The sequence below is a fragment of the Mizuhopecten yessoensis genome, unplaced genomic scaffold (assembly GCF_002113885.1).
Source record: "Mizuhopecten yessoensis strain PY_sf001 unplaced genomic scaffold, ASM211388v2 scaffold716361, whole genome shotgun sequence".
Taxonomy (NCBI): domain Eukaryota; kingdom Metazoa; phylum Mollusca; class Bivalvia; order Pectinida; family Pectinidae; genus Mizuhopecten; species Mizuhopecten yessoensis.
In genome coordinates, this window is record NW_018480078.1 from 2959873 (window position 1) to 2986569 (window position 26697).

At 35.8% G+C, this 26697-nt stretch overlaps 3 protein-coding genes across 4 annotated transcripts in view; 2 read left to right on the forward strand and 1 right to left on the reverse strand.

Annotated features, from left to right (window-relative positions):
• Window positions 1-320: 320 nt before the first annotated feature.
• LOC110443868 lies at window positions 321-15441 on the forward strand. The gene is made up of 3 exons (XM_021488305.1): window positions 321-481; window positions 1813-3787; window positions 14232-15441. The coding sequence occupies exons 1-3, from the start codon at window positions 417-419 to the stop codon at window positions 14880-14882; spliced, it is 2691 nt and encodes an 896-aa protein (XP_021343980.1). The 5' UTR covers window positions 321-416; the 3' UTR covers window positions 14883-15441.
• LOC110443869 lies at window positions 10810-13044 on the forward strand. Its single transcript, XM_021488306.1, has 2 exons — window positions 10810-10940; window positions 12257-13044. Exons 1-2 carry the CDS (start codon window positions 10876-10878, stop codon window positions 12699-12701), a joined length of 510 nt encoding a protein of 169 aa, XP_021343981.1. The 5' UTR covers window positions 10810-10875; the 3' UTR covers window positions 12702-13044.
• A 5335-nt stretch (window positions 15442-20776) lies between the features above and the next one.
• Window positions 20777-26697, reverse strand: part of LOC110443887 — a 12295-nt gene continuing 6374 nt past the window's right edge. Inside the window, exons 2-4 of one of the 2 annotated variants that reach the window (XM_021488334.1) lie at window positions 25967-26180; window positions 24881-25382; window positions 20777-23882 (exon numbers count right to left, since the gene is read on the reverse strand). In XM_021488334.1, coding sequence (XP_021344009.1) covers window positions 21323-23882; window positions 24881-24945 — 2625 coding nt within the window. In that variant the 5' untranslated portion in view covers window positions 24946-25382; window positions 25967-26180 and the 3' untranslated portion in view covers window positions 20777-21322. Of the gene's footprint in view, window positions 23883-24880; window positions 25383-25966; window positions 26411-26697 lie in introns of those variants that run through there. The other variant, XM_021488333.1, reaches the window with a different exon arrangement.

Here is a 26697-nt window from a genome sequence, read left to right on the forward strand (position 1 = left end):
TGTAGTTATTTACTAACACTTTAATTGCATAATTATTAATTAAAATAAAAAAATAATGATAATAATAAAATATCACTAATGCTATCTAATTATGCCAAGGTACAAAGCAATAAAATAAACACCGTCACAATATCTGTTCTCTTTTGAAATATAATGTGTTATACAGTGTAGGTAAAATAGGTGACGTGTGTATTGGCTATACGTAATGCATATACGCATGTGACCCCACATACAAAGAATGCGGCTGGGTAATTCAGGTTAGTGATAATGTAACCGTCTATAAATAGATGCTTATTGCACCACTCGTCGGAAACACGCGACACGGTTACCTATATATATACAGTATAGCACATAGGGCTTGAGTTAGGACCATTGGACCTTCCCTGTCTACAGGTACGCTCGGACAGACAATCATCATGGTGTTCAAAATTGATAAACGTCGAGTATACTCGGGGAACACTCTCAGAGCGTCCAATTCAAGGTAAGCCGGGGTTTTTTTTTAGCTTTTTCCGACAGTAATCTGTATTATATAGCGTATATATATTGAGGCTCATAAAAATAGTGGACTTTACCCTTAAATATCGTATATATATATATATATATATATATATATATATGGGGCAAAGAAGTAATTCTAACAGTGTGGACAAGTGTATATATGCAATACCCTTTTTTGTGTAATGTCCTATCACGGACTTAGATAATTCCGTGGTCCTATCGATAACTTTCAGGGGCGTAGCTAGCCCTTGTTTGGAGTGGATATAGGAGCGGGTCCAGGGCAGGGTTTTGTCTGAAAGGTGGATTCTCCTACGTTATATATAGCGTATATATTGAGGCCCATGGTATAATCTTGAAACGGAGCGAACAGGTACAGTGTAACAAAAATAGTTTAATTATGGTAAAAAAACGTCGTATCTTATCTTAAAATCATAGCAAGTAAACCAGAGACGTAGAAGGGCCAAGTGGATCAAATAAAAAATGTCTAGTTAAAAATGTAATGCATATATAGCTGAATTAAATTGCTCTGTCAACATTTTCATATGTGTTTATAATTATACAATACATTGAATAGTATGATAGTTAACTGTCCTCAACACCTGACCGCAGGAAATATTTACATGAAACGTCAGTAGTATAGATTCTGTATAACAACGATCAGAATACAGTAAGCGGGTATTACTCGAAATCATCTGCAGTATTATTGTTCTTGAGTACATAATTTGATCGACAAACTTTTCCAAAAATGCTTGTACGATTTTTGATATTTCACTGCTTAAGTGTATACTTTTGAGATTATAGGCTCTCGATCTCACATAATTTCTATTTAAAGTGCATGTATTTGGAAGAAGATAAAAACCTTCACACATTGCTACATCTTAATATGATTTAATGTGGTTTTTTTTCAAAATTGATTCATTTACATTTAAATTGATTATTACTTTCCAACACAACCGCTAATCTATTAACCGGACTTGACGCTATATTTTCCCCGTGTATGTTGGCACGTCCTGGAATTGACAATTCTCAATTATAACACAATGACAATTAAAACGTGTTTTAAAAGAGATTTTATCATAAGTTTAATGTATAAGGTTACCATATGTGTCCGCCTACTTCATCAAAATTAAAATTAGGTTTATAGTTCATCAACTATATTTCAAGAGCGCACGAGAACCACACGGCAAGGTAATCACATGCTTTCTATAGTCAAAATTCTTCTCCTTATGACCAATTTAATTAAGGTTACAAAGTTTTAAATTCATGTATTTTTTAAGAAATAAGAGTAACACTGTTTTTTTTCTGTCATTGCAGGTACAATCGTCAATACAGACGACAGTCATGCTTGGTACGACGATCACAGAACGTTTCCAACGTAACCGGTATATTTAAAGAGCTTGGGTTGGACAGAGATGACGTCGTGTATTCTTTCAATAAAAAGGGGAGGTGGCTGATACCACAGATACTTAAGCAGGAAATCCTCACCGACAGCAAAGACCTCGGCGATGTCAAGGTGGATTTAGTCGAGTCCCATAAGTTGAAGAAGCAAGGAAAATGCACCGGATTCCATTCTAACAAGGGATTTTTACAAAAAGTGGTACCAAAGAAAACGTACTTCAATGTGGCAAGTTTGCAAGGTCCAAAAAAGGAAGAAGTTACTCCTAGCGCTACACCTCACATGACGATCAATATTATGTACCCCTGCCCTGCCACGAGTTCCATTGCCCACAATCCTAAGTACATCCGGTATGAAGACTTGCCTACCGATGGGCTAGATGAAGATGATATTGACAGAACTCAACATAGCAGTCCGATCAAGAGCAAAGCGAGGAAACAGAGGAGGAAAATTGGAACAAAACAATGGGTCGACAACTATTTGGACGAAGTAGAGCACTATGATGACGAGGATTATGAAATCGATTCTACTGAAAATGTCCGTGAGCCATCCAAGTCTGTATCCGTCGAAGATATCCTGGTTCATTCAAGACGAATTGAAAGTATTCTGTCTGGAGGAGCGAAGGTATCGAAGTATCCAGCAACTAGACGAGAAACAAAAGACAGGGTTATTTTCATAAACAGGCAAGACGAGGAAGAAAAAGCGGAGGAAAAAGAAGAGATGAAGAGCATGGCCATTAAAGAAACAACTTCTCCTATGGAGTATGTCGGTGTCAATATCCCTACCAATGAAGTCTCGATAGAAACGCTGAAACACAGATTTGGTGAGAGCTACATTGAATGCCGCTGTTCTCCAAGAAAATTCATCATCGACATCACCAAAGAAGTTCAGAAAACGCTACTGAAGTCCAAAGCTTTCCGCCATACCGATATTATGACTACTGATCTCTCCACAGTATTGGTTTTTGTCTATGACGTCTTTGGTAGTTTGGACAACAACGATGCAGATAGGTTCAAAATCTTACTCAACATGAAGACAAAGAAAATAGTCCCCAGAATCAACACTTTTCAAGAAGACAGTGTGTTTGGCGTAGAGGACATCGTCAGTGAAGCGGTATCGTACATAGAAACAATTCCATGTGACGAATTTATACACAGAGATTCAATTCTTCCGTATACTAGACAGGCTTCTACAAAGTTTGAGATGTTAGCAGAAAGTAGAGGGACAAAGCCCGTGTCAATTGACCCAGTTCACCTTCGTGTCACGGTGAAAGACCTTCTTCAGAGAAAAGAAGAAGACATTGACGAGGCAGAGTCACTAATAGCGATGGACTTCGAATCACTTCCTCCGGATACCTGTTCCATTTGCTGTGAAGCCATTGAGAGTTCGGCCACCGCCCTACAGACCTGTGGTCACTGGTTTTGTGATAGATGCTGGGGTGACCATCTGCTCTCGGTAGCCAATAGTGGATCAGGACGAATTACGTGTCCGGAATACAAATGTCGGTCTACTATTGATTATGCTATTTTGCTCACAACTTCAAACATAGAAGTCGTAGAAAACGTTTTTCGACGAAGACTGATGATGAAAGTCGATATTGACCCAGACTCAAAATGGTGCCCTAACAAACACTGTGGACGTGCAATCAAATGTGAGAAGAACGCTATGGGACAACGGGCGAATATCACCTGTTCGTGTGGAACACATATTTGTTTTGAATGTTTGAAACCGGCACACTGGCCCCTTTCGTGCGATCACTTTGGGTCTTATTCGCATACACTACAGAAGAATGGAGACGAAAGTGCGCCGGATGTGAACTACATTCGGTTTGCACAGGGAAAGGAGTGTCCAAAATGCAAGCAATTCATGGAAAAGAATGGCGGCTGTTTCTACATGACTTGCAGATGTGGATGNTCCCCTGACACTTCATAATAAACTAGTCCAACCATTGAATTGGAAGAGTTCAAACGTGTCTGCAGTGGTGAATGAGTTAATAGACGTTTGCAGCATTACTGTATTCAGTGTCTCTGGTATGAAGATGTAGACCATGATGAATGTGCGTTTATACATTTTTTTCTTCAATTTTTCTACCAATTAAAAAAGAGAAGCCATATCCATTGATAATATAAGCACACGATTTTATCATGAACAATGTTCTGCCCTTTCACTTCTCTTACAAATACACATGAATAGACCAGACCTACAGATTTTACATCTCTTTCAATGAATCAATAAGTTCAGAAAACATTACTGAAATATTCTCAAGTTCTATGTACTTCTATGAATTCTTACTGAAAACACTATATAAAAGGCTTCTTTAATTCATAGTTTTTGATGGTATGTACATGTATAAAATTGATAATATATTAATATTTTAGCTATGCAATTTCGGAATTATGATTTCTTACATTTATATATCCGAATGAAAGTTAAATTAGAAACCTTTTAATTTTTATTATATTATGTTAGAATATAAATTTGATTTTTAATTTTAGCAAAAAATTGTTTGATGTTTTCAAACAGTCATTAAGGGGTTTCTACACCCTTAAACTATATTTTGAAGTGGTCACAAAATAGTTCAGAAATCCCGATACGTTCTTTATTCTTTTACCTACATCTACGTATATATCACAATTAAGCAAGTATAGCCAATACTCACAATTCTAAATTTAACTAACATTCTATCCAATAAAATATTTGTGATACCATAAACTTTATTGAAGAGTATTGTAATACATTTACTAATGTTCCAGGCATTAAAAAATGCATAAGAACGTCATCATTTATATACAAAGGAATATTTATCAATTATAATCAATATGGTTATGATGAATTGTAATTAATGGAAGAGGCAGATGCAGGGGTGTTACACACGCCTGATATAAGTATAACGATAACAGTTTATTATTAATTATTATACCTCTACCTATTTAACACTATACAAAAGTAACCACATAAACAAGCTATTTCCCCTCTAACTGCATGCCAGGGAAATAGTTCGTCTGGAGGGGTGGGATAGTTTTGAAACTATTTCCCTCGGAAAATGCGGGAAATTGAGTGACGTCATGGGCGGCGGCTGACCTAATATTGACCAATCAGCGCAGTCGAATTACGTAGGTATGCATAACCTTGATGTTACGTCAGGTATACATTACATTGACTTTATATGATCAAGTATACATAACATTGACGTTACCTCAGGTGTACATGACATTGAGGTTACGTCAGGTATACATAACATTGACGTTACGTGATCAGGTATACATTACATTGACGTTACGTTAGGTATTCATAATATTGACGCTATGTCAGGTTTACATGACATTGACGTTACGTCAGCTATACATGACATTGACGTTACGTCAGGTAAACATAACATTGACGTGACGTGATCAGGTATACATTACATTGACGTTACATCATGCATACACTATGTACATAGCACTGGCGGTATGTCAGGTATACATGATATTGACGTTACGTCAGATAAACATAACATTGACGTTACGTCAGGTATACATAACATTGACGTTACGTCAGGTAAACACAACATTGACGTTACGTCAGTTGTACATTTCATTGACGTTACGTGATCAGGTATACATAACATTGACGTTACATCATATATACATAACATTGTTGTTATGTCAGGTATACATAGCACTGGCGTTATGTCAGGTATAAATAGCATTGACGTTACATCATGTATATATAACATAGATGTTATGTCAGTTATACATAACATGGACGTTACGGAAGGTATGCATGACCTTGAGGTTACGTCAGGTATACTTTACATTGACATTATTCGTCCAGTTTACAATTCATGACATTGACGTTATGTCAGGTATTCATAACATTGACTTTACGTAATAAGATATACGTAACATAGCACTGGTGGTATGTCAGGTATATATGACATTGACGTTACGTTAGGTATTCATAACATTGACGCTATGTCATGTTTACATGACATTGACATTACGTCAGCTATACATAACATTGACGTTACGTCAGATAGATATAACATTGACGTTACGTCAGATAGACATAACATTGACGTTACGTCAGGTATACATAACATTGACGTTACGTCAGATAGACATAAAATTGACGTTACGTCAGGTATACATGACATTGACGTTACGTCAGATATACATAACATTGACGTTACGTCAGGTATACATAGCATTGACGTTACATCATGTATATATAACATAGATGTTATTTCAGGTATACATAACATAGACGTTACGGAAGGTATGCATGACCTTGAGGTTACGTCAGGTATACTTTACATTGACATTATTCGTCCAGTTTACAATTCATGACATTGACGTTATGTCAGGTATTTATAACATTGACTTTACGTAATAAGATATACGTAACATAGCACTGGCGGTATGTCAGGTATATATGACATTGACGTTACGTTAGGTATTCATAACATTGACGCTATGTCATGTTTACATGACATTGACATTACGTCAGCTATACATAACATTGACGTTACGTCAGATAGATATAACATTGACGTTACGTCAGATAGACATAACATTGACGTTACGTCAGGTATACATAACATTGACGTTACGTCAGATAGACATAAAATTGACGTTACGTCAGGTATACATGACATTGACGTTACGTCAGATATACATAACATTGACGTTACGTCAGGTATACATAGCATTGACGTTACATCATGTATATATAACATAGATGTTATTTCAGGTATACATAACATAGACGTTACGGAAGGTATGCATGACCTTGAGGTTACGTCAGGTATACTTTACATTGACATTATTCGTCCAGTTTACAATTCATGACATTGACGTTATGTCAGGTATTTATAACATTGACTTTACGTAATAAGATATACGTAACATAGCACTGGCGGTATGTCAGGTATATATGACATTGACGTTACGTTAGGTATTCATAACATTGACGCTATGTCATGTTTACATGACATTGACATTACGTCAGCTATACATAACATTGACGTTACGTCAGATAGATATAACATTGACGTTACGTCAGATAGACATAACATTGACGTTACGTCAGGTATACATAACATTGACGTTACGTCAGATAGACATAAAATTGACGTTACGTCAGGTATACATGACATTGACGTTACGTCAGATATACATAACATTGACGTTACGTCAGGTATACATAGCATTGACGTTACATCATGTATATATAACATAGATGTTATTTCAGGTATACATAACATAGACGTTACGGAAGGTATGCATGACCTTGAGGTTACGTCAGGTATACTTTACATTGACATTATTCGTCCAGTTTACAATTCATGACATTGACGTTATGTCAGGTATTTATAACATTGACTTTACGTAATAAGATATACGTAACATAGCACTGGCGGTATGTCAGGTATATATGACATTGACGTTACGTTAGGTATTCATAACATTGACGCTATGTCATGTTTACATGACATTGACATTACGTCAGCTATACATAACATTGACGTTACGTCAGATAGATATAACATTGACGTTACGTCAGATAGACATAACATTGACGTTACGTCAGGTATACATAACATTGACGTTACGTCAGATAGACATAAAATTGACGTTACGTCAGGTATACATGACATTGACGTTACGTCAGATATACATAACATTGACGTTACGTCAGGTATACATAGCATTGACGTTACATCATGTATATATAACATAGATGTTATTTCAGGTATACATAACATAGACGTTACGGAAGGTATGCATGACCTTGAGGTTACGTCAGGTATACTTTACATTGACATTATTCGTCCAGTTTACAATTCATGACATTGACGTTATGTCAGGTATTTATAACATTGACTTTACGTAATAAGATATACGTAACATAGCACTGGCGGTATGTCAGGTATATATGACATTGACGTTACGTTAGGTATTCATAACATTGACGCTATGTCATGTTTACATGACATTGACATTACGTCAGCTATACATAACATTGACGTTACGTCAGATAGATATAACATTGACGTTACGTCAGATAGACATAACATTGACGTTACGTCAGGTATACATAACATTGACGTTACGTCAGATAGACATAAAATTGACGTTACGTCAGGTATACATGACATTGACGTTACGTCAGATATACATAACATTGACGTTACGTCAGGTATACATAGCATTGACGTTACATCATGTATATATAACATAGATGTTATTTCAGGTATACATAACATAGACGTTACGGAAGGTATGCATGACCTTGAGGTTACGTCAGGTATACTTTACATTGACATTATTCGTCCAGTTTACAATTCATGACATTGACGTTATGTCAGGTATTTATAACATTGACTTTACGTAATAAGATATACGTAACATAGCACTGGCGGTATGTCAGGTATATATGACATTGACGTTACGTTAGGTATTCATAACATTGACGCTATGTCATGTTTACATGACATTGACATTACGTCAGCTATACATAACATTGACGTTACGTCAGATAGATATAACATTGACGTTACGTCAGATAGACATAACATTGACGTTACGTCAGGTATACATAACATTGACGTTACGTCAGATAGACATAAAATTGACGTTACGTCAGGTATACATGACATTGACGTTACGTCAGATATACATAACATTGACGTTACGTCAGGTATACATAGCATTGACGTTACATCATGTATATATAACATAGATGTTATTTCAGGTATACATAACATAGACGTTACGGAAGGTATGCATGACCTTGAGGTTACGTCAGGTATACTTTACATTGACATTATTCGTCNGGTATAAATTTACTCTACTGAATTTTGTATATCTGGAAAGTTGTAACTAATTCAATGGTTGTGTTTTAAAGATGTACAAAAAATGAAATTTGCGCTAATCACTGATTAAGCTTATCACCTTTTGAACAGCTGGGCCCTGATCACGTAACATCAATGTTATGAATACTTGACGTAACGTCAATGTCATGAATTGGAAACCTGACGTAACGTCAACGTTATGTATACCTGATCACGTAGTAACCTGACGTAACGTCAATGTTATGTATACCTGACGTAACGTCAATGTTATGTATACCTGACGTAACGTCATTGTTATGTATACCTGGCGTAACGTCAATCTTATGTAACCTGACGTAACGTCAATGTTATGTATACCTGACGTAACGTCAATGTTATGTATACCTGGCATAACGTCAATGTCATGGATTCCTGACGTAACGTCAATGTTATGTATACCTGGCGTAATGTCAATTTTATGTAACCTGACGTCACGTCAATGTTATGTATACCTGACGTAACCTCAAGGTTATGTATACCTGGCGTAACGTCAATGTTATGGATACCTGTCATAACATCAATGTTGTGTATACCTGACGTAACGTCAATGTTATGGATACCTGTCATAACATCAATGTTGTGTATACCTTACGTAACGTCAATGTTATGTATCCCTGACATAACGTCAATGTAATGTATACCTGACGTAACGTCAATGTCGTGTATACCTGGCGTAACGTCAATGTTATGGATACCTGACATATCATCAATGTTATCTATACCTGACGTAACGTCAATGTTATGTATAACTGACGTAACGTCAACGTCGGGCATATATGACGTATTACATGAACAGAGATACTGAATATGTATTTATTGTGTTTAATTCTGACGGTATGTCAGATAAACATGACCCTGACGAAATCAGAATAAAATTAAATTGCCACTAATGGGAATGTAATGTGGCTATTATGAAGATTTATGTTTAGGGGGGGGGGGGGGGAAAAATGATATAAATCAAAGGATAGGGCCAACAATTACAGGGCTGACAGGCCAGCTAAAAGAAAGAGTAATGGGTATAAATGGTAGCAGACATCTAAAGTAGAGGGGATTAATTGATAGGTATGATTCAGGAGAGGGGCAAACGGTTTCCTTCTGATGAACCTAAATCCCTTGATGTAGCTCTACACCCTCTTCTCAAGGAGAAATAGTCAATAGCACCACGGAATTAGATTATCTAAGACTATCTAATTAAGTCCGTGCTAGCACCATCACAATTAAGATGTGTAGCGGAACTGCACTGGGTCGATTGTCATCAGAGAGTCCGTCTACAGATCTATCACCAGTAACTTGTGTCCAATCACAAAAACAAAATGATCTATAAACACATCTTTGAGTTCCGTTTATAAACAGGTACTAGCAACGCGTGTCAATACACCTAGCGTATAATAGATTATAGTAATGTGCGTTTGCAAGCGATCATTAACCGGTCACGTCATGCACGGGTTTAGCCCGAGTTTCCTCTGGCCCTAACATGTACACCAGACTTATGACATTTTGACAGATAGATGTCCCACACCAGACATATATCGGTCAAAATGTCCAAGTCTGGTGTTAGGGTCAGAGGAAACTCGGGCTTAGCCGCTAGCGCGGGTTTGATGCATATATCAACATAAATGATTGACAATTAATTACACAATTAATATAATAATGCACATACTATTAATTTGTTATATACGTGTAGTTATTTACTAACACTTTAATTGCATAATTATTAATTAAAATAAAAAAATAATGATAATAATAAAATATCACTAATGCTATCTAATTCTGCCAAGGTACAAAGCAATAAAACACCGTCACAATATCTGTTCTCTTTTGTAATATAATATGTTATACAGTGTAGGTAAAATAGGTGACGTGTGTATTGGCTATGCGTAATGCAAATACGCATGTGACCTCACTTTGTTGTTGGTTATACAAAGAATGCGGCTGGGTAATTCAGGTTAGTGATAATGTAACCGGCTATAAATAGATGCTTATTGCACCACTCGTCGGAAACACGCGACACGGTTACCTATATATATACAGTATAGCACATAGGGCTTGAGTTAGGACCACTGGACCTTCCCTGTCTACAGGTACGCTCGGACAGACAATCATCATGGTGTTCAAAATTGATAAACGTCGAGTATACTCGGGGAACACTCTCAGAGCGTCCAATTCAAGGTAAGCCGGGGTTTTTTTTTAGCTTTTTCCGACAGTAATCTGTATTATATAGCGTATATATATTGAGGCTCATAAAAATAGTGGACTTTACCCTTAAATATCGTATATATATATATATGGGGCAAAGAAGTAAATCTAACCGTGTGGACAAGTTTATATATGCAATACCCTTTTTTGTGTAATGTCCTATCACGGACTTAGATAATTCCGTGGTCCTACCGATAACTTTCAGGGGCGTATAGCTAGCCCTTGTTTGGAGTGGATATAGGAGCGGGTCCAGGGCAGGGTTTTGTCTGAAAGGTGGATTCTCCTACGTTATATATAGCGTATATATTGAGGCCCATGATATAATCTTGAAACGGAGCGAACAGGTACAGTGTAACAAAAATAGTTTAATTATGGTAAAAAAACGTCGTATCTTATCTTAAAATCATAGCAAGTAAACCAGAGACGTAGAAGGGGCAAGTAATGTCTAGTTCAAAATGTAATGCATATATAGCTGAATTAAATTGCTCTGTCAACATTTTCATATGGGTTTATAATTATACAATACATTGAATAGTATAATAGTTAACTGTCCTCAACACCTGACCGCAGGAAATATTTACATGAAACGTCAGTAGTATAGGTTCTGTATAACAACGATCAGAATACAGTAAGCGGGTATTACTCGAAATCATCTGCAGTATTATTGTTCTTGAGTACATAATTTGATCGACAAACTTTTCCAAAAATGCTTGTACGATTTTTGATATTTCACTGCTTTAAGTGTATACTTTTGAGATTATAGGCTCTCGATCTAACATAATTTCTATTTAGAGTGCATGTATTTTGAAGAGGATAAAAACCCTCACACATTGCTACATCTTAATATGATTTAACGGGTGTTTTTTTTTCAAAATTGATTTATTTAAATTTAAATTAATTATTACTTTCCAACACAACCGTTATTATATTTACCAGATTTGACGCTATATTTTCCCCGTGTATGTTGACACGTCCTGGAATTGATAATTCTCAATTAATAACAATTATAACACAATGACAATTAAAACGTGTTTTAAAAGAGATTTTATCATAAGTTTAATGTATAAGGTTACCATATGTGTCCGCCTACTTCATTAAAATTAAAATTAGGTTTGTAGTTCATCAACTATATTTCAAGAGCGCCAGAGAACCACACGGCAAGGTAATCACATGCTTTCTATAGTCAAAATTCTTCTTCTTTTGACAAGTTTAATTAAGGTTACAAAGTTTTAAATCCATGTGTTTTTAAGAAATAGCAATATTACTGGGTTTTTTTTCTGTCATTGTAGGTACAATCGTCAATACAGACGACAGTCATGCTTGGTGCGACGATCGCAGAACGTTACCAACGTAACCGGAATATTTAAAGAGCTTGGGTTGGACAGAGATGACGTCGTGTATTCTTTCAATAAAAAGGGGAGGTGGCTGATACCACAGATACTTAAGCAGGAAATTCTCACCGACAGCAAAGACCTCGGCGATGTCAAGGTGGATTTAGTCGAATCCCATAAGTTGAAGAAGCAAGGGAAATGCACCGGATTCCATTCTAACAAGGGATTTTTACAAAAAGCGGTACCAAAGAAAACGTACTTCAATGTGGCAAGTTTGCAAGGTCCAAAAAAGGAAGAAGCTATTCCTAGCGCTACACCTCACATGACGATCAATATTATGTACCCCTGCCCTGCCACGAGTTCCATTGCCCACAATCCTAAGTACATCCGGTATGAAGACTAACCTACCGATGGGCTAGATGAAGATGATATTGACAGAACGCAACAAAGCAGTCCGATCAAGAGCAAATCGAGGAAACAGAGGAGGAAAATTGGAACAAAACAATGGGTCGACAACTATTTGGACGAAATAGAGCACTATGATGACGAGGATTATGAAATCGATTCTACTGAAAATGTCCGTGAGCCATCCAAGTCTGTATCCGTCGAAGATATCCTGGTTCATTCAAGACGAATTGAAAGTATTCTGTCTGGAGGAGCGAAGGTATCGAAGTATCCAGCAACTAGACGAGAAACAAAAGACAGGGTTATTTACATAAACAGGCAAGACGAGGAAGAAAAAGCGGTGGAAAAAGAAGAGATGAAGAGCATGGCCATTAAAGAAACAACTTCTCCTATGGAGTATGTCGGTGTCAATATCCCTACCAATGAAGTCTCGATAGAAACGCTGAAACACAGATTTGGTGAGAGCTACATTGAATGCCGCTGTTTTCCAAGAAAATTCATCATCGACATCACCAAAGAAGTTCAGAAAACGCTACTGAAGTCCAAAGCTTTCCGCCATACCGATATTATGACTACTGATCTCTCCACAGTATTGGTTTTTGTCTATGACGTCTTTGGTAGTTTGTACAACAACGATGCAGATAGGTTCAAAATCTTACTCAACATGAAGACAAAGAAAATAGTCCCCAGAATCAACACTTTTCGAGAAGACAGTGTGTTTGGCGTAGAGGACATCGTCAGTGAAGCGGTATCGTACATAGAAACAATTCCATGTGACGAATTTATACACAGAGATTCAATTCTTCCGTATACTAGACAGGCTTCTACAAAGTTTGAGATGTTAGCAGAAAGTAGAGGGACAAAGCCCGTGTCAATTGACCCAGTTCACCTTCGTGTCACGGTGAAAGACCTTCTTCAGAGAAAAGAAGAAGACATTGACGAGGCAGAGTCACTAATAGCGATGGACTTCGAATCACTTCCTCCGGATACCTGTTCCATTTGCTGTGAAGCCATTGAGAGTTCGGCCACCGCCCTACAGACCTGTGGTCACTGGTTTTGTGATAGATGCTGGGGTGACCATCTGCTCTCGGTAGCCAATAGTGGATCAGGACGAATTACGTGTCCGGAATACAAATGTCGGTCTACTATTGATTATGCTATTTTGCTCACAACTTCAAACATAGAAGTCGTAGAAAACGTTTTTCGACGAAGACTGATGATGAAAGTCGATATTGACCCAGACTCAAAATGGTGCCCTAACAAACACTGTGGACGTGCAATCAAATGTGAGAAGAACGCTATGGGACAACGGGCGAATATCACCTGTTCGTGTGGAACACATATTTGTTTTGAATGTTTGAAACCGGCACACTGGCCCCTTTCGTGCGATCACTTTGGGTCTTATTCGCATACACTACAGAAGAATGGAGACGAAAGTGCGCCGGATGTGAACTACATTCGGTTTGCACAGGGAAAGGAGTGTCCAAAATGCAAGCAATTCATGGAAAAGAATGGCGGCTGTTTCTACATGACTTGCAGATGTGGATGCAGTTTCTGTTGGGGTTGTGGCAAATCCTTCGAAAACCACGTAAACAGCAAAGAATGCCGACCACGTAGATATAGGCCACGGGATAACGGAGACCTTTTCAACACCAAAAAGAGGGCACTAATCGTTCCAAGTATCAACGACAAGACTAAAGGGTACAAAAGGGCCGTGGAGTATCGATGTCTACGCCAAGCAGAAAATGTCAGGATTATGACTTCCGCTGTACACAAAATGTCAACGTCACTGAAAATGCTCAATCGACGTTATGGTGACCGTGTCGGTGGAGAATTAGTGGACTTTTTGGTGCCAAAATTTGCAGATGAGATGACAGTGGCAGACAAGATCAAACCGTTTCTACACAGCATGGTAGGTGTGTACACGGAAATAAGCCACATATGTGAGCTGACCACAGTATTCTTAGAGAGGTCAAACAATGTTGCCAATCTGAAAAGATCGTCTAGACAGGCTGTGATAATAACCAGAGATCGCTTGGCATCGATCGGGGACGGAATACTACACGTGCTCCGGTCTTCTAGCAAGGAGAACATGAAAGTCAATATTCCACATCTTTGGAAACTTCGATTCCAATGTAAAAAGGCAATGGACACTTTGGTTAAACTACTTAAGTGTTAATCACTAGCAATGTTGTCTGTGGAGCAGCACGAACACTCAGAAGACGCTTTCCCTTCCGAAACACCTGGTCTTTTTCGCTTTGTATGTTTTTAAAGTGTCTCCACATATATCTCACTTTGTTCATATTTTGCTCCAGTTGTATCGATTTTGAGTTCAAATAATGGTTTTGTTGACACTTCGGTATTTTTATACGAAATGTACATCCTGGACTCTTTTTTATGAAAACGATGTATTCAAGACAATTATATTCTGTTCATATATTATTATATTGATATTTAGAGTAAACATCTGCGATGTATTTTTTAAATATCAAAATATATTGATTAAACGTGGGGTTAAGGAGTTAAAAGAACAATTTTTTTTTATTATTTATTGGTTGTTTTAAAGCTGGCATCATGATAAATACCTGATATATTTATGTAAGAATAAGCAAAAATGTAATTCACGTTTAGAAAACCGGATACAAATTATTTTGAGTTAGTGAAAGTCGACAGTTAATCCCTAAGTATAAAAAAAACATGTATTTTAGTCCATCACTTAATAAATTATCCAGAATTTTGAAGGATTTTGTATTGTATTTTTTTTAAAGAGTTTACTACATAATTATCATTTATGTTGAAATATACATTACTTTGTTATTCAACATTTGACCCTGAATGACGATAAGGTTCACGACTAGGATTTGAAACACTTTTATGAAGTTGTGAATATTAACTTCGCTGCTTCAATATCCTCCATATTTAACAGGTTCTAATACTTTTTTTAAATACATGGAAAATTAATAATATTTCATGAAAATTAAAAATGTAAATATAATATGAAACGAAGGAGGTTTTCAAAATTGAAATTGCGAGCACGTATATTTCGGTGCCTTAAGTATGGACCAACAGATCATTCAAGGTCAATTTTGAAACCGATGTGATATCATGCACTATTATATCTAGTAAATGACAAACATCTTTATAAAATCGTCCCATATCGTAACTGTGGACCTTTAAAAGATTGTTAAGCGTTACATTTGCCACATCAAAACAAAAGGCAAATCCTATAGTAAGCGGTGCGAAACTACAAGATATAGAAGACCCTTCTATCTTTTATTATTAAGTTAAAAAAATTGCCTAGCGTGTAAAAGGTTAATGAAGCTTAAATTAAAACAAATATATACAAATTTTGTAAACTTTAAATTACTTTTCTAAGAGCGTGCAAGTGGTTTATGATGTGCCTCCAGACTATGTGCCCAGCTTATTTAACTCATTCCCCCCTGATACTTCATAATAAACTAGTCCAACCATTGAATTGGAAGAGTTCAAACGTGTCTGCAGTGGTAAATGAGTTAATAGACGTTTGCAGCATTACTGTATTCAGTGTCTCTGGTATGAAGATGTAGACCATGATGAATGTGCGTGTATACATTTTTTTCTTCATTTTTTTTTTACCAATTAAAAAAGAGAAGCCATATCCATTGATAAGCACACGATTTTATCATGAACAATGTTCTGCCCTTTCACTTCTCTTACAAATACACATGATTAGACCAGACCTACATATTTTGCATCTCTCTCAATAAATCATAGTTTTTGGTGGTATGTACATGTATAAAATTGATAATATATTAATATTTTAGCTATGCAATTTTGGAATTATGCTTTCTTACATTTATATATCCGAATGAAAGTTAAATTAGAAAAAGAGAAAACATTTTAAGTTGTAAGAAGACATATATAGGCACCGAAAGATTGGAAAGAAAGAAGGCAGTTTCAACTTATAAATGACACAAAAGCAACTAAAATACATTAATGATGTATTTGATAATACACAATTTTAAAATAAAGCATACGTAAGATATTGTTTCTTTTTGTTATTCATATTTTAGTGTATGACTATTGACAAACTGTTGAAAGATAATGCTGTCATATTATATCTGATGTTTGATATTTGTTATGTTTTTTGCCATTCCCTTAAATATATAAGACCTCACATCACCTTTAACACGAGATGTATTGTTGAACATTATAATGCACTTTAATTGTATATTATTTTAACTGAATTTTCGTTGAAATCTGAACGTTGTATTATGTTTTAAAGAAAGTTTTGACTACTAGATATCACTACTCAAATCTTCGTTTTAGCTGTCACGTCTGTAGTTAAACACAAGAGATGTATTGTTGAACATTATAATGCACTTTAATTGTATATTATTTTAACATAATTTTCGTTGAAATCTGAACGAATGACGGAAAGCTACAATTGGAAATATATTGATTGAATCCACTTATATAGCGATGTAACTATCTTGTTTATAGAAATGTGTATATTTATATACTACAGTTCTTATGTATCACGAGTGCATTGAGAATATATACGGCACAGTCTTATTTTACGCATTGACTGAATTTTTTATTCTTTTCATATTTAATTTTGATTGCTGCAAAACTCAAAACTTTAAGATTTTTTTTAATGTTTGGGATATTTTACTTCTCCATTTTGCATTTTTACTGACTTATTGTTATTTTTCATAACTGGAAAATTTCTTACAAATGTATATGCATTGCAATTATAAAAATTAAATTCAAAGGACTTGAAAAAAATAGGCTTTGCTCATACTGTTTGGTTTATATACATATTTTATTGCTTTATGATAGCTATGGGATTGGGTACATGTGATACAATTTATACAAAGCCCTTTCTATTATATATAACAATAAAAAGGTGATATAATTTCAAGATGGCAGCTTAGGAATCAACATACTAAATTACATATGATGAATATTAGAACATTGGCATAATTTTTGCATTGGAATGGTCATTTTTCATTTCTATCATCAACTCATATTTGAAAAGTAAATAGACTGAAGTAAGGTAGATTTCTTGTTTTTATCAAATGTCTACTCATAATGTAAGTATTTTTAAATATGCGTCTTCTTGTCAACCGTGCGATACGGTTTCATAAAACACTCCTCGTGCCATAGGTTTTTCATAACTGTACCTCCGTTCGGGATCCCTCTACCTCTGTTTAGCTAATACAAATGTCAAAGCCGTTCGGAAATTAATAAAGGAATCACGACAATGTTTCGGTTCAAATTTTAGACAATTTTTCATACATCATCTGTCAAATATATCATGCGATTATGTTGAAAGGTTTATGATTGTGAATCATAGAAAGACAAACTGGACCAGACATCGACCGTTTGAAACGTGTCTTTGAAAGATTGTGATATTCGGAATCCGACAATTGTAAAGCTTGAATATTGTGTTTTAACTTTTGAGGCGGTTTTTTCTCCATATCCCACAGAAAAGCGGGCGATAAGTAATTAATTTGGAATTTCCATTCTCTTTTATATTGGCTGCAGACTGTGATAATGTTTTGCTGTTTTTCTGTTCTCTTTTAAACCGATTTACACGTTGCGGACATTTTATGTCGTTGATGGGTGTTTTTTTTTTGAAGTTTGAGGTCACACCAAATACGGAACTTAATGCCATGATAACATTTCATATGTACACCGGTTGACTTTTTACAGGTTAATCAGCAGCTACTGTCGTCATTGCAATGTACATTAAGTGATTATGTTTGTTTATAAACAATAAACAATATCGGGTCCACTGGCTAGTCGAGTAATGTCCCATAGCGGTATATATGGTATATATATCTTCCTTATAATATTCTACGTTTTCAAGGCATTTTTTATGATATGACATGGCTAAAAGAAAGGGAAGAGCAGCTTCATACACATTGTATATCGCATTTATTTTAAAATATACATTTCCACGGTTTCTCTAGCAACTTTGTCGAAAGAAATTGCGTTCCAAGGGCTATGAACACAGTGTGACAGCTTCTTCATCTGCCTTGAATAACGAGAAACAACCGCTAAAGCAAACGTTTTGGTGACGTTAGATTTTTCCAGGAATCTCGTTTTCATTGACGATACAGACACTTATATATCAAAACTGTAAGTGAATGTATTTAGATTAATAATGACAGTAAAAAATTAAAATGTAAATATATGAATTGAACGGTACTGTTTATGCTCATGACGATATAAACGCAAATAAGTTGCATGTACCTATTCCAAAGAAACTGTTAAGCTCTAACGGGCTTCATGGCAAAACATGCGTTATACCAGAATGAACATTTTGAAAAATGCCGTTCAATTCTTTTTCCTGTAAAATGTGTATTGGCCAAACAAAGCACCTCGGTCAAATCAATCCACACCTGACCGGTATTAGTCATATTTGTCGTGCACGCTCAAGCATCTGATGCAACATAAAATCAAACATAAACTGTTCTTCTGAAGAAAAACACACTAAGTAATTATACGGCCTATTTTCTCAGGAAAAGCTAAGCAGTATTTGTCCGGCGCCCATCCATATTACTTCTGGTACACCTGACTCCAAATCATACATTAACCTCTTTTTAATTCAGTACTTTAGTGTGTATGTTGTTTTGCCTGCGATTTAAATTCTTACGTTACAAAAACCTTGACAATGTAAGTTAATTAACAAAATATGATACATATTCCTACTATTCCAATGTTTTAGGTTTAAGATGCTAAAAGCATGATTTAATCATATTAGTATTTTGTTCAACTACATATGTGTGTGTGTTTTAGAAGTGAGTTTATATCTAATTGTGTTTCTGCTTGTTGATCTACACGATTCAAATCATTAAAGTGGGTATTTTGTGAACTACTTTTGTTATATATATACTAGCACTAAAAGAAATTTATCAAGATAGAAGCTAAATTAAAAGTTGTTCCGGACTTACTTTCGATCAGTGAATATTAGTACAACAATTGTGACTGTACTTGTTATTTATGATATGGCTTCTTCTGATTATAAAGAAACAGTAAAAATATAAATTGTAAATAAAAGGGGAGAGGCAAGGTAAAACATAAACTCTTTTGTAACTGTAGACTCGTCCTATACAAAACAAAATGCCACTCGTTAGCTTGCACCCCGTTAAGAGGAAATTTAAATACGTATCGAAACGAAATGATTTTTTCCCGACTTATTTGATATGAAGTACAATATATGCACTTTAAAACCGTGACAATAAGCATTGCACTCCAATGTAATAATGATACGCAAAAACCGATCTTTAACGTTTTTTCACAAATATAACCTATTTTCGTGCAATTTTAGACTACCTCTTTAGTCTCACTACCTCTTTAGTCTCACTACCTCTTTAGTCCTACTACCTCTTTAGTCCTACTACCTCTTTAGTCTTACTACCTCTTTAGTCTTACTACCTCTTTAGTCTCACTACCTCTTTAGTCTCACTACCTCTTTAGTCTCACTACCTCTTCATGCAGCGATTGATTTCCTGTCTACTTCATAGTCTTCTAGAAGTTACGTGCCGTGACTATTTGACAGTCTTTCAGTAATTTCATGACAATTTGACAGTCTTCTAATAATTTCGTGACACTTTGACAGTCTTCTAGTAACTTCGTGAGTACTTTACAGTCTTCTAGTAATTTATTTATTTATTTACATTTTGATAGAGTAGGTACGCTTTATTAATTATAAGTTATTTCGAACAGCTTTTGAACAGCCAATTAAGTGTTCACAACAATAAAATTGATAACGTCACAATATTAAATGGTTGTTTTAGTCTCATAACAACACTTGCCTTCTAAATGCATTGCAATGGAAGGATGCAAAGCAAATGAAAATATAGAGCAAATATTTCGATTCTTTGGATGAACATGTTCTATTTTTCATTAGGATGAACCTTGCGATTCTAATGTTTTATACTGTCAAACATAATTTAGAAATTTGTGAAGAAGGACAAATGACCTTTGACCTCTTTCGATAACAAAAATAACTTTTGCGAATAACAGGTTGATTTCATAACCGCATGTGGCCGTTATTCTTATAAATAAAATCAAAATACACAATAAAAGTTCATTATTTATTTTTTCATTTGATAAAACAATTTAAAAGCAATGACATTCAACGGGAGTATATACGAATACTATACTGTCTTAGTAAAAGCTGTTTCATTAATAAATACTCCATCATTTTGTTGAAAGACATTGACATTGACATTTTAATCGCTATTAAGGATCCCTGTCCCACTGAAGACACTCACTGGATAATTTCACTGTAAGTTTCTGTACAAACTGTCATACAGTATCCTCCATTGGACTTAGTTATATGTATAACTGTAAGGCGACTAGGCCACTGACCAGGTACGTGAGCTGGTTAGAACGTTAAGTATAGTTGCTGGAGGATAAGGGTTCGAATTCTGGTCCGGTCTCATTGTATTTCATCACTTAAAACATTGTTAATATTTCTTTTTGTATATTTCATTTTGATTATTTGCTTTTTTAAGTTTTGCAAGGTATGATTTTGTTTTCAGAAATGAATTATCCGAGCTACAGTTATGCTAGTAAAATCGTTTGTACACTTTTGGACAGTGGTACAGCGATCCTTAAAACATTTTACTCCATTGTGTCAACCAATTTATTAATTACTTTTTCACATTCATTACGAAGATGAAAAAGACGTGTGACGGATGATTTCAAATCTACATTGTTAGACACCCTAAAAATCGTGTGAATTTCTTTAGTAAGGCATTGGAGACAATCTCGGATCTGTATGATGTTTTGATCTTGACATATCTCTAGGAAGACTGTGGTGTATTCACAGATGAGAGACGCCTCCAGATAAACGCCGATCATACTCGTAAGGAATGGGTGGATTTTATCCGTTACACAAGTGTGCTTGAGCGACTCGGGCAATTCAAAGTTTCCAAGTTCTGCACCGATCCCTGCATCCTGACGTCGTTTGTATGACGTCAGTGTTCTACACATACCTCGAACAGCAGACGACATAATCTTCACGTTGGAAAGGTTGCGCCAAGAGCGAATCATCACGGCGCGTTTGTACCAGTCCGGTTGGTCATTATTGTGACCGGCATTGATGTGTTGGACAATCTTTTTTGTTCTTGTTCGAAAATTATCACCATAAGTACTATACATATTACCATGGTAACAAGGCGTCGATGGATGATCATCAATTGTTTTGAGACATCCCCAACAGAAATTAGTGCCGCATACGCATATCATGGAAAAACAACCACCTTCCTTTACAACGAAAGCATTGCAGACAGGGCAGCGCTTTCCTCGGACGGTAAACGTGAAAACTTCTTCAGTTTTGGTTGACTTGTCAATATATCCGTGCTTCTTTAATTTCTCCAAGTACTTGTCGTGGTCTCTACATGACAGTGGCCAATGAACTGGTTGTAAGCAATCGAAACAAAACGCTGTTCCGCACTCGCAGGTGACATTCATGATTTGTCCGATTTCCTTGTTTTCAGATCTAATAACACGTCCACACTTTTTATTTGGGCACCACTTGGAGCTAGATTCTTTGTCAGTCTCCTTGTCAATTAGACGTTGAAACATTTTTGTCACTATTTGCATTTTTGATGTTGTGAGCAAGATGTCATAATCAACAGTAGACTGGCATTTATATTCTGGGCATGTGATTCGCCTTGTGCTGCAACCGGCTGTCGTGATCACATGATCGTTCCAACAACTATCACAAAACCAATGTCCACAGGACTGTAGGGCGGTCGCTGGACTATTGAGAATGGATTCAAAACAAATAGAACAAGTATCAGGTGGAAGTGACTCAAATTCAACATTTCCCATCGATGTATCATGTTTCTTTCTGTTTTCTTTCAGTATGTCTCTGATGGTGATGTTTTCGGGGAAAACGGATGTAACCTCTGTATTACACAATTTCAAAATATTGTGGTTTGTTTTAGCTGGTATGGTTTTGAATGACGGTATATCCTTAGAAACAAAGTTGTCACAGGGGATAGTTGCGATATATGATATAGCCCCCTGAATTATTTGTTCAATTCCAAATACACCCTTTTCAGGAAGAGTTTCCAATTTGAGGCACGAATGCGTTGTTTTCATGTTGATGGAGACTTTGAATGAGTCCATGTCTGTACTGTCGAGACTTCCAAACATATCGTAAGCAAAGACCAAGACTGCTGAGAAATCAACTCTCTTCATGTCTCTATTTTGGAAAGCTTTAAATTTCAAAATCGTGCTTGTTACTTTTTCGGTGATGTCAATGACGAATTTACGTGGAAAGCAGCGACATTCGATATAATCTTCACCAAACACTTCCTGAAGATGTCCCGTTTGCACTTCTGTGTTAGGTATGAAGATAGTGATATGTCTTGGCATTGAAGTAGTAAATGAAGGGCGTGTCGTTGAATGACCCCCTGTCGCTCCATTCTCCATCTCTCGTTCTTCTGTAAGTGGGTGTTGGTTGTAGGGTTTTCTCAGGACATCTGTACTTTGAGACGTGTCCAGTTTTCTGAAGAGTAATTCTTGCATGTCTTTAGAATGAGTGAGGATGTCTCCGACACACACAGTAGTAGGACGTGGTTTGTAAGCTTCCTCGTCAGGATATATGTCATCGTCTGCGTGCTCGGAATACTCAGATTCCTCTTGGCACTCATCCATTTCCGTGTCCATGAACATCTTCATTCGTTGTGTGCTTGTTCTGATTTTCATAGGATTTGATTCTTTGTGGGAAGTTTCGCTCGTGTCATCATTACCCTTGTGTGTCGGTGTGTAATCGAGGTACTTTGGATTACGTGCGAGTGAGCTCGTTGTCGGACACGGAGTTACAATATTTACTGTAACTGTCGGAGCTGATGTCTTGCATTTGAGGCTGTTCAAGTCAAAGTAAGTTCTTTTAGGTGAAACCTTTCTCGGAAAGCCGTCATTGGAATGAAATCCTGTGTATTTGATTTTTCGTTTCAGCTTATGAGATTCGACAAGGTTCACTTTGATATTTTCATCACTGTTGCTTAATTCGTGTTTCAGAATCTGAGGTACCAGCCATCGTCCTTTCTTGTTGAGAGAGTACGCGACATTGTTTCTGTCTAACCCAAGGTCATCCAAGACAGCTGGGTTGAGATCGTCCGTAGATTGGAGAACCAGAAACGACTGTCGTCTGTACAGGTGGCTGCCCCTGTCGTGCAAAACAAATACATTAAAATGTCGCCAGGACTAAATAAGGATACACCGAAAGATAAGATGATTATTTAATTTATTTAATATATGTTGGGATTACGTTTTGCTATTGATAACATATTTAGTCAAGTACACATCTTGTTGATGAAGCAATTATAAATTTCCAAATGTATTGAGAATCAGGATTCTTTTCATATACTATTTCACCCCTTATAAAAAACCAAGAGCACGAAAGATATTTTCTCATGTTTTTTGTTCAAGATATTTTTATTAATTTGTTTCCGTCATATATTCGAAACATACATGGATGATATGGTCTATATACCGTTATTGAAGTAGGATGGATAGGTAATTAAAATCACGTATTTTTTAAACATAGGTACAAGGTTCCAATCTCTACTCAGAGTTGTCGTTCTGAGTCAAGTGGCCGAGTGGAGGGAACGAGAACACTCCGTAAAGAATGACAATTAGTGTTCTAGCCAAACTGTTTTAAAACGGTATGATTACATTCTAAACTGAAATTGCTTTGGTGAGGGTTTTCTTCATTCTCCACAACATTTGATGTACTATATTTACTGGAGTTGTACCTAAATCTGAGCCATATGTACTTTATACATTTGCAGCATAAAAACCACTTGATATATATTTTTGTTATTGAATTTAGACCGTCCTGTTTAAGCTCGATCTTTTCGTCAATTTAAAAAAAAAAGGAAATGGCAATTTAGTCTTCCAACATTAATCAAACAAATGTTATTCCTTAAAAGTAATATATATGTATAAACATATACACATAAGAAATATTGATGTTTAATATTTGCAACTGTAAAAACAGCATGCAGATCTCACTATAAACTAGTATAACATCTAGCGATAAACATCAAATGGAACCGTATAATAACAGTGTTAAATATATAGGCTAACAATAACGTATGCAAATCTCTCGTGAAGCTAAGTTGACAACTGTACTGAACCTTTTCATTGTCATACAAAACTCACCTTGTATTACATGTTCTAAGGGTGTTTCCGGAACGGACATGGTACTTGTCAGATTTGTACACCATGTTGTGTATTGTAGATGTACGTGTGGTCTGTACAGCAGACGATCTCTATTGTGTAGCAGTGGTACAATGTACCCGTCGGTTTATATACACCGTCATGTGTTTACATGTGGTGGTGCAATGTTTCTAATATTGTAATAGACTATATTTAGAATCTGTACCTGATATGAAATGCGGCGTTGTCATTGGTTCATTACACTGTAATGTACTATATTTAGAACCAACAGGAATCCTACAGGTGTATACAAATATAGAAACGATCACATTGCTCCTACTTCTCAACCTTAATCAGGATACCACAGGGCATGGATCGCTTTACTTGCAATATAAAAAAATAGGGGTCTCCTATACTTATATATTCATTTTGTAAATAAATCAATTGTCTTCAATATTCAACCGAGGTATATCCAATATGGACAAAGATTTGTGATTGACACGAGCTGAAACAGAAAAGGGGGTAACGGATTTCAGTGTGTCGTAATATCCCTTTGTATATATTAGTATAGGAGATCCCTATTTTTTTTACATTACAAGTAAAGCGATCCATGCCCCTGTGCAAGATACTGTGAGAGAGTGTATATCGATCAGTATTAATTACGCGGATGCCTCAATGTACAGGAGGAGTGTAATAATAATTTTGCCACACGAATAGTTATACATCTATATGGGTTTCATGTCTCCTGTTATAAAACTCTCCTAGAATTGTACAGATGAAGCATGGATTACGGAATCCAAGTTAACAAGCAGACAATGAGGGGACAACAAGGAGTCAAAAGGAGACGGCGACCTGAATAAACGATACGTTTTACTATTTATACAAATTACATGCCAATGCCTATTTGTTCATTATAATTGATACTTTAAAGTATTAATTACCTACAGATGATTGCGATATCAATTATGTGGTAAAAAGTATAAAAGTAAGTACTTGTAGATATATATTATTCTGAAATGTATTTTATATTTTTGATAACAACTATTAAGTATATTTTACGCTGAACGATATTATTTAATATATACTTACCTCACTCTGTGGCTGTGCAGAACACAGGAGCTACGTATTGGTATTGATCCCTAAAAGTCTAGGTTTAACGAGTAGACTAGTGTCGAGATACCCGTGGGGCACTCAGCTAAGGCTCCCACGTGGATATGGGTCCCATATAGTCTAAGTGTCTCTCTTAGCCAAACGGTAACGGGTTGTTTCGCCCCAAATCCCGTTCGCCCCAGGTTGTTTCGCCCTAAAAAAATATTTTTTCTTTAAGTCATAAATATCATGTTAAAAGTTAAAAAACTTATCTTTCTCTTGAATCAAGATATAATTACGTGACGGAAGGTGAAGAACGAACCTGTATATTCATCACCGAATCCTACAACGGACATACTAATATCCGGAATATACTGTATATTATCGTTTTCATTTCTTTACCTTAATTAAGTAATGTTGTTCTTTATAAAATGCACCTGTATATATTTTAACGTTAAAAATATTTAAAACATGATATAAACAATTAAAAAGCACCCTGTCACGTCAGCCATTTTATATAAAACAAATTTCTCTTAGTACATAGATACGTATACGAAATGGACATAGATTAGGTACAAATTGCGTATAAGAATGAAAAGAAATTAATACTTTAATTATATATATCTATAATATATAGATAAGATATGGACATATAATGAAACTAAATTAATTTCTCTAAGTACATAGATACGTATACGAAATGGACATAGATTAGTTACAAATTGCGTATA